The 12498-nt window shown below is 48.8% G+C and overlaps 1 protein-coding gene across 1 annotated transcript in view; it reads right to left on the bottom strand.

Moving 5' to 3' along the window:
• DOCK1 (dedicator of cytokinesis 1) overlaps positions 1-12498 on the bottom strand; it is a 484302-nt gene that overhangs the window by 43594 nt on the left and 428210 nt on the right. Inside the window, 2 exon segments of the mRNA XM_032490663.1 lie at positions 8297-8416; positions 11988-12078. Coding sequence (XP_032346554.1) covers positions 8297-8416; positions 11988-12078 — 211 coding nt within the window.

Here is a 12498-nt window from a genome sequence, read left to right on the forward strand (position 1 = left end):
ACTTTGAAAGACAATAAAAATAAGCCCAGAGTAGACAAAAGTGGCAGGGGTAGGACCAGCGCCCAGAGGAGAGAAAAAGCGGCCCAGATGCCTTTCCTCGGACCACACACTTCTCTTCCCAGAACCCACACCGGCCTCCTCCATCCTGCTGAAGCTTTAAAACACGCCCTGCATCCTTTCCATACCTTGATCTGCTGCCCCAGGCAGCTCGGGGCCTTTGCCAGAGCCCAAGATCACATTTCTAGGAAGGAAGCCCTTCTTTACGTTGAACGTTGTTGCTTTTACGCTCCAATGACCAGTCCCTCCCTCGGCATATCTCCATTTCAAAGAAAACATCACCTTCAGTGGTAGTTTTCTTTCCCTGGATTTTTCTTTAGTTTTCCGCAACCTGATGCACCACTGTCTGAGCTGCCCAGAATGGTAGGGCTTCTAATTCACTGCTTGATCTGGTTTATCCTCCACGACAGATGAGGTGCTTTAGATATGTATCAAAAGTAATTGTTTTTAAAAGAAATATAAGTCTTGAGCAAATATTTTATGCAACTCACCCAGAGGTTACACGATTGGGTTTTCTACCAGATTTTCTATAAACACACATTCTCCTCTGTCCCCAACGTGTTTTCAAGGATTCCGCATTAAGGAGACTTTCATCTGATTTTAATTGGGTAGGGCTCTACAGGGTGTGGGTAACTCTTATTTCCAAGGTGAATATCTTGGAAAATATTTCTGTGCCAGAGAGAAAACAGATTCAATATGACCTAGATTCAGATGCTCTCGGTAGAAGAATCACTTTAACCCGTGTGACTGAACGCCCTGCCCTCGCTCCATTCTTAGACGTGCACTTGGTTTATGAGGTTTTTCACAGCCCCAAATGAAAAAACACCCTCTCAACACTCAGCTTTGTTTTCTGACTTGAAACCCTTAGTCCATTTCACAGTGTTCTTGGCATCGTTAGTTTACTCGCAATGTGGAGCATGACATTTCCACCTCCTCTTTTCATCGCATGGTCTTAGCTACGTTGTCTTGAGATGATCAACTTTTCTTAGCCTCCTGGGTTCAGGAAGTTCCATTTCTTCAAGTTTTATAAACAGAAATCTTTTTTTTTTTTTTTTTGATAGAACTCCTTTGTTAGTTCCAAGACTGAAGTGGCCGCAGAAAACATATCAGTGATGGACTTCCTGCGAGGCAGACGTGTGACGAGTCGGGAAGGACAACAGCAGTGACCTCACCGGATAAGCGAGCAGCAGCAGATGCAAGGGGAGGTGGCAGCCTGGACAGCGGCCTCTTCCGAGCAATTCAGGCCGGGATATCGGTGGGCAACTCTGGTGTAATTCGCTAACTAGTCGCAAGTTACTCACCAGTGAAGATGCTTCGTGGGAGGCTTGACCTTCAGCCATGTGGAGGTCAAAGCGGCACCACACAGCCCGGGGAACCACTAGCTGGAAAGCCAATTCCTTTTAAAAAGAATTAACGTGTGGCAGGAACGCAGCCTCATCACTCAGAGCTGCTTCTGCGCCGTGAAGGAAACAAAGCCGCCCCGGAATGAGCAGAAGTCCGCTCCCTTCCAGCTCTGCAGCCATGTGAGGAGGCTGATCCGAGGTCTGCTCCAGGCGTCCGAGCCCCGCCAGGTGCCCGCCGCCTCCGGCAGTTCACACATCTGACGCTGCCCCCATTTGAGGGACACGGTGTGATCAGCTGACTGCCAGTCTCTGGAGACGCACCTGCCTTTCCTCACCCTGACTGCCACCTCCTCTCCCTGGGCCTCCACGTCTCAGGCCTGGACAACCGCTCCACCCCCACCCCCAGGCCCTCTGCCACCTTAAAGCCAACGTTACTTTCTGAAAAGAGGAGAAAAAGGCATCATTGTCCACCTTCATAAAATCTCCTTGTGCCTTATGAAGCAAGTCAGACCTTCAGGAGACAGCCAAGGCCATGGCCAGACTGGCTCCCGAGTTCTCTGCATCTGGGTCTCCCAGGACCCAGCCTCTCCCACCCCGTTCCCGGCCAAAGACAGACCTCTCAGCTTCTCCAGAAAAGTGAGATGTCTTCAAGCCCCCGCCTTTACTAGCACGGTTCCTACTCTCTGGTGTCCCTGTCCCTCCCTGCCATCACCCAGTAAACGTTGTCTCGTTCTTTAAGGGCCAGTTTAAATGTCTCCTTCTCTGTGAACTCCCCCCACCCTCTCTCAGGGGAGGGACTCACTTCCACACTTAGGGAGGCAGACTCAGCGTCCAGGAGGCTGACAGACTGGAGGAGGGTGTTGGACACGTAAGCCCTCGTGACGTCACGCCTGGGGCGGGCCTTGCCCTCTCGCCCTGTTGCTCACGGGTGTGGGGTGGCACCTGGCACGCAGGAGGCCTGGTACCACGGGTGAGGGGTCCTGCTGGGCGGGGCGTGAGGGAGCAGTGGTGTCACCGTCCCTAAACCTTGATTTTCTCATGCTTTTGTAATAGACGATTCTTTTTTTTTTTCCTGCTGGAGCAAATCACAATTAACACATGATCTCCTGGAACACTCTGGCCAAATTCTTGCTAACTGAACAGATTCTGGCGAACACCAAGATTTTAAAAAATGTTGGAAATGCTGGGAACAAACCAAGAAGAGGGTGAGATTACGTTCCGACCTGCAATTCCTCTTCATAACCACTGTGTTCCTAAAAGGAAACTCGGAGGATGAGAAAGTCTCACCCCCAACACTTAGAAAAGAACTCCAACCATCTTGCCAGAAGTGGAAACTGGCTTCCAAACCCCTTTTTTTAGTTCACAAGATGACGCAAGACGCCTCGTTTTTTGACTCGGGCGCAAGGCAAAGTGTGAACTTGGTCGAGGCGAGGTTATTTTAAGGGAGAAGAAAACAGAGCTCCAGTTGGAAACAGTCCCAGAGCCGCCTCCACCACGTGGCTGTCAGTGACCTGTGCCGGCGCCGCCGGGCTGCGTCCCGGTTTCAGGGGTGGTTGACGTTGGTTCCTGCTAACGCCCTCACTCCGACTACCTTTTCCTGAGAGCAGGGCTTCTGTTTTCAGTGCACCCTCCATGGAGAAGCCTGGCAATTTTCAGTGAAGTGCTTGGATTAAGGGCTTTATTGAAAATTACTAGGCCTCAACCAAACACAATGAGACAGACAATTCAGAGCATCTTCGGGGAAGAACGCTTGTCTGCCAAGATAAAACCCGACAGAGGGCTTTGTTGGGGGGGGGGCGCTCCAACGGGCAGTAAAAAGAGAGAATGGAGAAGGAACCCGGGGTAATTATTAGCCAGGAAGGAGGAAGTGCTGAAGAATGAAAAGAGAAGCAGATGGAAATGACGTTCTGCGGAGAGAGAGAACTGGGGGGAAAGACCCGGGGCTGGGCTGAAAGACATTCAGAACTTTCTAAAATGGTGAAAAAGCAAAAATAAAAGAGCGATTTTGTGCAGAGGAAATACAGAAAGATAACAGAACATAATTCAGAAGCTGGGGTGTCCAATATAAAGGAGCAGAAAATCCATTCACTGCTGCCGCTTTCAGAGCACAGAGGCAGCGACACTTTAATACAAGCTGAGCCCAGCCCCTCGCGGGCGCCGGGCCCCCCCACAGACGCCGCAGCGCGGTCCGGTCTGCGGGCCCGAGCTCAAGGTGTGCAGGACACAAATCCGCCCTGGGTTCTCTGAGTCCCTGCCACCCCTGAGTAGCGGTGTAAACTCAAAATAGCGAAAATTAGCTCGAGGGTGTGTCAAGTTTCCACCTGTGAAGGACGTGATAAAGATTTCCTTAATCACATACGGTGACAGCCAGCATCACCGGAGCTATGACTGAGTCAGACCTTTGCCGGGTGGAAGGACTGTTTATCTAGGTTCCATTTTATCACCTCGTGGTCACCAGCCATCACCGGTCTGCAAATTCAGCTGTGGTATTAAGGCCCCTTACCTGCATATATGGTTTTAAACCAGAACTGCATTCTTTTCTTCCTAATTTGAAACAAGTGTAAAATCAAACCAAAGAAAGTCTTGTGATTTAAACAGTCATGTGCCCCTACTCGTGACAACCTCAAAGGTCCCCTGTGGGTCCTGGCTGAGAACCACTGTTCCACACTGAGCATGTTCATTTGTTTCCCTCCATATGAGGCTACTTTTGCTCAAAACAAAACAAAGTAAGCCAGGCCATCCTTCAAGTTTCCATGGATCACTTGTCACACGTCACCCATAAGCCATTTCGAGGTAATTCCCCCAAAGATAACTGGGCACAGAGAACAGAGATGTGCGCGTCTAGTCCCTTCTAATGTCCAGGCCTTAATCTGCAGCAACGTCCTGAGCCTTGCCTTTTCCAGAAAAGGCACGAAGGATATTATTTGTCAAACCCCCTCCGACACCCACATCTGGCAGGTACAGCAAGACGACGTCTCGGTCTTATTTCCTAAACGAACGCGATTCTGAATCTGGCACAAAGGGCCAACTTTATCTCCTGCTGTCACCTCCTGCCACCCCCGCTCCCCGCCTGGTGAGCCCCCGGCAGCAGGGAACGGGGGCCCGTCCTCTGGAGCTGCCTCTCCTGCGGTGCCCTGCCTGGCACACCGTTCCCAGCCCCTCCTGAAGTGACACAGAGAAATTCAACTATGGAGGAACAGGGCCCAAAGCCCAACACTAACTCTGGGGACAGCTCTGGTCTCACCTGCCCAATGGCGGGCAGCGCGCCACTGCGGGGAGCAGAGCAAACAGTAGCTTTTCTAGAACACGCACAGACGTAGGGAATTTCTTGGTTACTGGTAATACCCAAGAGTCCTTGGTTAGAACCCTGGGAGACGGGGGTGCCGCACACGCTGCCTTCCCTTCCCGGCACGTCCCCACTCGCTGAGGCTCCCTGTGGCCACAGGATTTGCTTCAGTCAATGACACGAGCAGAAACGCATGTGTCATTTCTGGGCAGAGCCTGCAGTGGCCGGGCAGTGACTCACTGTCCCTGAGGGGCTGTGGCCCTTTGTGGTGGAAACTGCTCACCTGGGTTCCCAGAAAGGAGGCTGGACCATCAGCAGAGGTGAAAAATAAACCTGGGATGTGCAGAGCCATTAAGATGTCAAGAGATTGAAACTCCAGCCTGCTCCAGCCCATCCTGGCTGATACGGAAGGTGAATAATTACTTCCTTCCGTTATTTTTTTCCCCAGGAAACTTAACGCTTGTTGATGTTAAACTGATTTCTTTCTTTTTTTTTTTTTTCCTGCTTTGCAGCTAATCATCTGGGTACTTCAAATTTCATTTGATGAGATTTTCTCCCTCACCTGTACTCACCCTCACTTTAGCTTTAGAAAGATGAGTGAACTTCCGTTTCTTTTTAACATTCTCATGGAAAAGTTGTGGGTATTCAAAAGTGGCTTTGCAATCTGTTTTGCCAAGACAGCTCTGACAGCTGCCGTGGGGACAGGCCTCCTGGCCTGGGATGAACGAGCCCCTCTTCCTGACCGCAGGTTAGCCAACTGCTCACTTTCCCAAAATCACGCCTCCTCCAAAGCACAGGGACATGTGAAGACATTCCTTCAGCCCATTTCTCTTTTTACCTGCAATACTTCATCATTTGAATCTGTTTTTTCTTTTTCAAAAACCAGGATTTCTCAACCTCACCAGGGTCAATGGCACTACTGACATCTGGGGCTGGATACACCGTGTGTGTGGTGGGGAGGGGGTCAGGGGGCACTGTCTGCACTGCAGGGTGTCAGCAGGGATGGGAGCAGGGTGGGGGGCAGCAGGGGGCACTGTCTGCACTGCAGGGTGTCAGCAGGGATGGGAGCAGGGTGGGGGGCAGCAGGGGGCACTGTCTGCACTGCAGGGTGTCAGCAGGGATGGGAGCAGGGTGGGGGGCAGCAGGGGGCACTGTCTGCACTGCAGGGTGTCAGCAGGGATGGGAGCAGGGTGGGGGGCAGCAGGGGGCACTGTCTGCACTGCAGGGTGTCAGCAGCACTCCTGATCTCAATCCTCTAGATGCCAGTGGCATCCGTGCCCCCAGCCATGACAGCCTCAAAGGTCCCTTGTGGGTCCTGGCTGAGAACCATTGTTCTAAACTGAACACATTCATTGTCTCCCTCCATACGAGGCTACTTTTGCTCAAACCAAAACCCACTTAGTCCCTCAGTTTACCATTTACTGCCAGTTGTCCTGTTGTACGAACGTGGGTGTGTCTCATCTGTCAGAAATCACCCTCAAACGCTGAGTCTCCACCCATTTGTTCATTCGTTTATCCATTCATTTCTTGATTCATCCAACAAGCCCCCCACCACCCCGTGTTAGGTGCCCGGCACCGTCTGCGACCCAGATGTGTGGTGGGGGGTTAACGTGTGTGGTCTCTAACCTCACGGAGCTTACAAACCCTGGGAGCCTCGCCAAAGAAACCCCCATGCAAATCTATAGCTGCAAACTGTGGTAAGTCCTACAGAGGAGGAGAAGGGGACACCGTGGGCATCGGAGAAGAGGTGACACTAAGCTGATGGGAGGAAAGGAGCCACGGGCAGGAGCAGCAGAGGCCTGGCGGGCGGAGGCGGGAGGGCTGGTGTGGATGAGGACCCCAGCGGGTGGTGGTCAGGACAGAAAGAGGGAGGACAGAACAAGAGTTAGACGTGGCTGGCGAGCTCTCGGGGGCCAAGGCTGCGGGAGGCCGGAGAGCCCAGAATGGCCCCCAGCAAAGGCATACACGCCTCCGGCCCCGGTGACCTCGGACCCTCAGACTTCCCGGGCTTCCCCTTCCTGTTCTGCCCAACCCAGAGCATCCCCACTCAGCCTTCTATAGAACATAATAAGCCAGGAAGACAGCGGGGGAAGGGACGGCTCCATATTTTTAGCAGTTTGTTGAGAAACAGAATTCCCCTGGCTATGCTAATAAAATTGGAGCAATTGGCCTTAATCGTGAAAAAATCTCATTTTCTACGAAGAAATACGTTCTGTTCTACTACAGGAACAGGTGTCATTCACAGACCATTTCTGATCCTTATTTTCAAGTGGCCTCCGGCCAGTCCACATGCTATTCTGAGTATTTTGATTTTTTCATCCTGTGTTAAGGGCAGTAGGGAATAAGTAAAACACACATGATGTTTTTTCAAAAGGGTTTGGCTTATGTCAACAGTCACAAAAAGGGGCGCTATCCCCTTTTCCTGATAGAGGTGTTGTTTTGGGGAGAACGGTGTCCCCCCTACGGAAGAGATGTTGAAGTCTTAACCCTTGGTGCTTGTGCACGTGACCTTGTTTGCAAACAGGGCCTATGGGTGTGATTGAGTTAAGATGGGGACATACTGGACTGGGTGGGTCCTAAATCCAGTGACGGGTGTTCTTAGAAGAGGAAAATGTGGACGCAGAGACACACGTGGGGGGAATGCCATGTGAATCCGGAGGCGGGAACTGGAGAGATGTGTCTTCAAGGCGCAGGACACCAAAGATTCCTGGCCTCACCAGAAACTAAGAGAAAGGCCTGGAACAGATTCTCCCCTTGAATCGCGCTCTTGCAGAGAGCACGGCCCGGCCGGCGTGTTGACTTCAGGTTGATGGCCTCCAGGATGGTGAGAGAACAGATTTCTGATGTCTAAAGCCACCCCGTGTGCAGTACCGTGTGACTGCAGCCCGAAAAATCCTTAATACAGGTACCTTCGCTGAACTCTCTGTTCACTTTTCTCAAAGTGGAAGAAAAGCAGGTGACTGAGAAGGGTTAAGAATCCTGATAAAAGCACAAAATGCGCTTAGAAGTCACTTTGGTGGCAGATTTTAAAAACTTCTGAACTGAAGTCGCCCCCTTTTCAATAGTTACTACTTATGTGCATCCCAGGAACTATGGCGATGAGCTCTATTAGCGGTTGATTGAAATGATGGCAGGTTGCCTTTCAGCAGAAATCAACAGCCAATTAATGGAGAAGCCAATTTTCGAGCCAATTAATGGAGAAGCTGCCAACAGGAGCGATATTGTTCCTACCATGGGATTAACATAACGGTGACAAAAGTAAAATGCAAACCATCAAAGGAAAACATTAGCTCCAAAGTGGCCAGAAACGTCCCCCCATCAGCGCCCACACATGGTTCTCTCTGGCAAGGACTATAAACATTCTTGTGCTTTTCAGTCCTGACTTTCTGCAGAGCATCTACAAACGGCATCTGACTTTTTTTTTTTCAGTAAGATTTCTACTTAGAAGTGCTAGCTGGAGGGCCACGCATAAACCCTCCTGATACACAATTTGTAACAAATTTCTGGTTCCACAAACATCATGTGTTAAAAAATGTGTTCACAACGCTGCAGGAAGGTGTACATCAAGAAGCCACAAACAAAAGTAACTTTCTTTTTTTTTTTTTTTTACCTTGCCTTTGTCGAAGTAGTGGATGATTTCCTGGTAGAGCCGTTCTTTCAGCTGTCCCTGGGTCGCCGCCTGGTACCCGTCCCGCTGGGTGAGGTGCGCCGCGCACACGTCCTCTGACCACTGGGGGCAAAAACAAAGCGTGAGCAGTGCCAGGCGAGGGCACAGCCGTTGCCACCATCAGTCTACACTCAGGTCAGAAGGCACAGGAAGCTCTAAACTGGGCTCAGGCACGCGGGCCAGGATTCTGGGACCCTTGGAGCTACGGTCCTCAGGCTGAAAATGAGGCAGAACCTCTGGGCAGAGGTCTCATGATGGATGAAAGACCAGAAGAAGGCAGAGCTGGGTTTAGATTGATGCAGAAGAGAAACCTAACAGGTTCTGGAAAGCACAGAACGGTCTGTCTGCTTGCTGATAATGCCTCGTAACACCTGGGGTGAGTTATGAACCAGGTGATTTGTGGCTGCCACGGTGCCTCACACAGGGCATCCCTGGGCACTGGCCTCGGTCCTGCGTGGCTCAACATTTTAATCAACAGCAGAGGACGCACACAGATGCCCCTTACAGGTCATAAAGAAAGCTCCTGACAGACAGGGAGGTGTCTCTGTGTCATTAGCCCCTAAGCACGCTGCCGCAGAAGCAGGGCTCAGCTGCTGTTGGTGGAAGTGTCAGCAGGCTCAGGATGTGAAGGAAAGAGGTTCAGCAAGCTGGGGAGACACACCCAAGTGAAGGCAAGCTCATTTGAGACCTAAACTCCTAAACTTAGGCTCAACGAATCGGTGGCATTGAATACCAGGTTCAATAAAATTCAATATTTGGTGAGGACCTACTATGTGCAAGGCACTAGATCAAAGATGGATCAGAAGGTGCCTGAGCCAGAGAGAGTGCTATTACGAATCTGAGCACCATGATATATCATAACTCTGCAGAAAGGATTTCATGGGCATTTAACGGCCGAAGGCAGGTTGACTGCACACTAGGGGACCTTGGGAGGCTCCCTGGGGGAAATAATAAGGATAGACTGGCTTATTATCAGTTGGACTCAGGAGGTGGCACTGGACCTGTTTTAAGACAGGACAGTGAGGACGCTGCCAAGAAAGCAGCAGGCCTGCAGGCTGCCTGGACCACACCTGGGGTGGAGGGTGCCCCACTGGACTCAGGGCTGGTCAGGCCACATCTAAGCAATGGGACCAGTTGTGGGGCCACATTTTGGGGGGTTTGGTCTGCACAAACAGGGGGTAGGAGCCTGGGGACTGTGCAAGGCTCCCTAAGAGACTGGCTCTCACAGCACACATCCCTTTCCACCTTCCAGAAGTCAGAGGGCGTTCGGAGCACCTCGCGCTGGGCCCCAGAGCTCCAAGGAACGGGGTGCAGAGTAGGGGGCCAGAATGGCTCCCCAGATCTAGGAATGTCAAGTAAAAATGTGAAACCTTTAGGTGGCTGCAAATTTTTTCACCTTAAAATGAGACCTGCACTTCCCCACCAAGACTGGAAGTTAACAAACTCGACTATGGAGTATTCACGTGGCCAGATTTCTACTTTCATGAGAGGTAACAGGAAAATTCCACACGATTCTGAAATGTAGCCACAATCAAATAAATAAGAATTAAAAAGTTCACATTGCAAATAACTTCCTTGGCATTCAAAATCACCCAAAAAGTATTGGAGAAGCCAAACCCTCTACACCTTTCACTTAAACACTGAGATGAAATTACCTTATGGCTAAGCTGAAGGCTTATGTTTTGACAGCCCTTGTTTTTTGACAAAATGTCCTCAACCAAAAAAAGATTGTATTTGAGGATTTCTAGTTAATGAACAGGAATATAAAGACATGTTGAAGGATTTTCATAAAGATACGAATAATGTTCCTTAGAATGTTGATTAACCAATAGGAATTCACATTTACAGCAACATCAGAACATATTTAGCAAAAATTGCAAAATGTAGTGATGGAAAAAGTACGGAGAGATTAAGGTAGCATTCACCATCCAAGTGGAAAATTCAGAACCCCAGTGGAAAAGCTCATGCAGTCGGGCCTATTGATTTGGGTTGTGAAAGGTCTTCGTATGGTTTGTGAGGAACCCATCCGTGCTCAATAAATGCAATGATTAAACAAATGATTCTTCGCACACATCTATCTATTTAACATTCACACACACGTATAAAAGTTTATGTACTAAGAGAGAGTAAGAGTGAGCCGGCAGCTTGTCAACCCCATTTTAATTTCCCTGGGGTAAAAGAAATAGCTTCGTAGTTTCCGAACTGCCTTGTTACTAAAGTTTGGGTCTCTAACAAATGAAGCCTGTTAGTGGGACGGCTGGGGTGAGATGCACTGGCTGAAATCTGTCTTTGTAAATGATGTTTCTTGGGAGAGATTCACATGGTGCACAGCCAAAGGGGCACCATGGGTGACTACTGATGAGGCGTTCAGAGTGAATGCAGTAATTTTCTTCGTAATGGACTCTCGTGTTCAGGCAACTCTCCCCAGTCCAGGGTCTTGAGAGCAGCTTGTGTGTATGCGTGTCACACAGGCTCCTGGAGAGTCCAGGGCTGGGCCAAAGGCTGGAGGGTTCTTGCTGGAGTTTCACTGCCCAACACGGTGTCCTCCTTAACCCTTTCATCGCCCAAGAGACATTGCCTAATGCTCATTTTTAACGTAATCTTATGTGGCTTTCTTTCATTCAGTTTGTGGTGTGCTGGGGGCTAGTCTGAGTTTAGAGACAGAATTCCTCAAATGAGCAGTCTTTATGGAAAGACACTCAAACACAATCCTCATGCTCATACTGTTCCTCTTTATCTGGTTTTCTCAATTTTTATGAGGACACAGTGGGAAAGATGAGGTCATGACTTGCTAAAGTTTTAAAATATAAAACTAGAAGTTGTACAGCAATTTTGTCATCTACCCATCCATCCACCCACACATCCATCCACCCACACTTCCTTCCACCCACACATCCATCCACCCACACTTCCTTCCACCCACACATCCATCCATCCATCCATCCACCCAAACATTCACCAAGCTACTTAGTATTGGTCCACTCTATATGACTAACGGGGCTGAAGTTGGACATGGTGAAGAACACTGAATATATTACTGCCATAAATAAAATAAAAACCCACACAGAAGCCAATGTCCAAAGCTACTTGGGTAACAAAAGAAACACGGAGAGCAGCTGTCATGTCAGACCTTCCAGGAAGCCAGGCAGGAGGTCTAGCTGATGGACCAACTGGAGATCTCAATGGAACTCCTCAGAAGTCATGGAGAGAGAGGTCTCGATCTAGTCCCTACACTCCAGGCTAAGACAGAGAGGGGTATGTGTCATCCTCTCTCTTAGCTGCCCTACCACAGAAATTCCTTCTTACCAATGTTGCTCCACCATCACTGAATCCTGCTGGCAGGAATAAGGAATCACAGAATCCCTAACTCGCTGAGAGCTGACAGAACAACGACCAGGGTTTAAGATGCTTAGTGGTAACGTGCTCTGACGTCTTGTTAAATTTGCATTCAGTCGGGCCAAATCTATAATCAAAGTACCTCCAAAGTACCTTGGTTTATGTCATTGCATTTAGCCGATACCCTTAAAATCTTAACTTAGAGGTTTACTAAAATTTGCATCGGACAAACCAAATTTTAAATGATTGTATAATTTATAAGGACGGACTCACAGAAGCATGTGGGAATTTTTACTACCTTCAGAAGCTTTGCGTGGAGAAGCAAGGTGTAAGCCGCTTCCGTGTAGTTATCGCACTCCTTGTGCAGGTCACACAGCTTGTACAGGTACCTGAGATGATAAAACAGAGGCCCCTCGTAAACCACCGAGTAATTTGTGTTGAGAATTGCAAGAGCTAAATTCTCCCTTCAGTAGTAAATCCTGTCTTCTTCCCTCCAACGTTCACAATTCATAATGCTTTGGAAGCTTTGCATGCACGAAGCACTAAGAGAAACCAAAAAGAGTAATATTATATATAAACATAATTAATTATAACTAATATATAAATATTAATACATAATAACATAATATAATATGTATTAATATATTAATAATATATATAACAAATATAATGTATAAATATTAATTATAATTAATAATATTAATATATATTAATTTAAGTCTTCTCTTTTCAGGGCAAAACGAAGATGGCACAAGGAGGTGGAATTGTGCTTCAGGGTTTCTCATTCTTTCTCATATTTTCCAGAGTTT

This window comes from Camelus ferus, chromosome 11 (genome assembly GCF_009834535.1).
Source record: "Camelus ferus isolate YT-003-E chromosome 11, BCGSAC_Cfer_1.0, whole genome shotgun sequence".
NCBI classification, from domain to species: Eukaryota; Metazoa; Chordata; class Mammalia; order Artiodactyla; family Camelidae; genus Camelus; species Camelus ferus.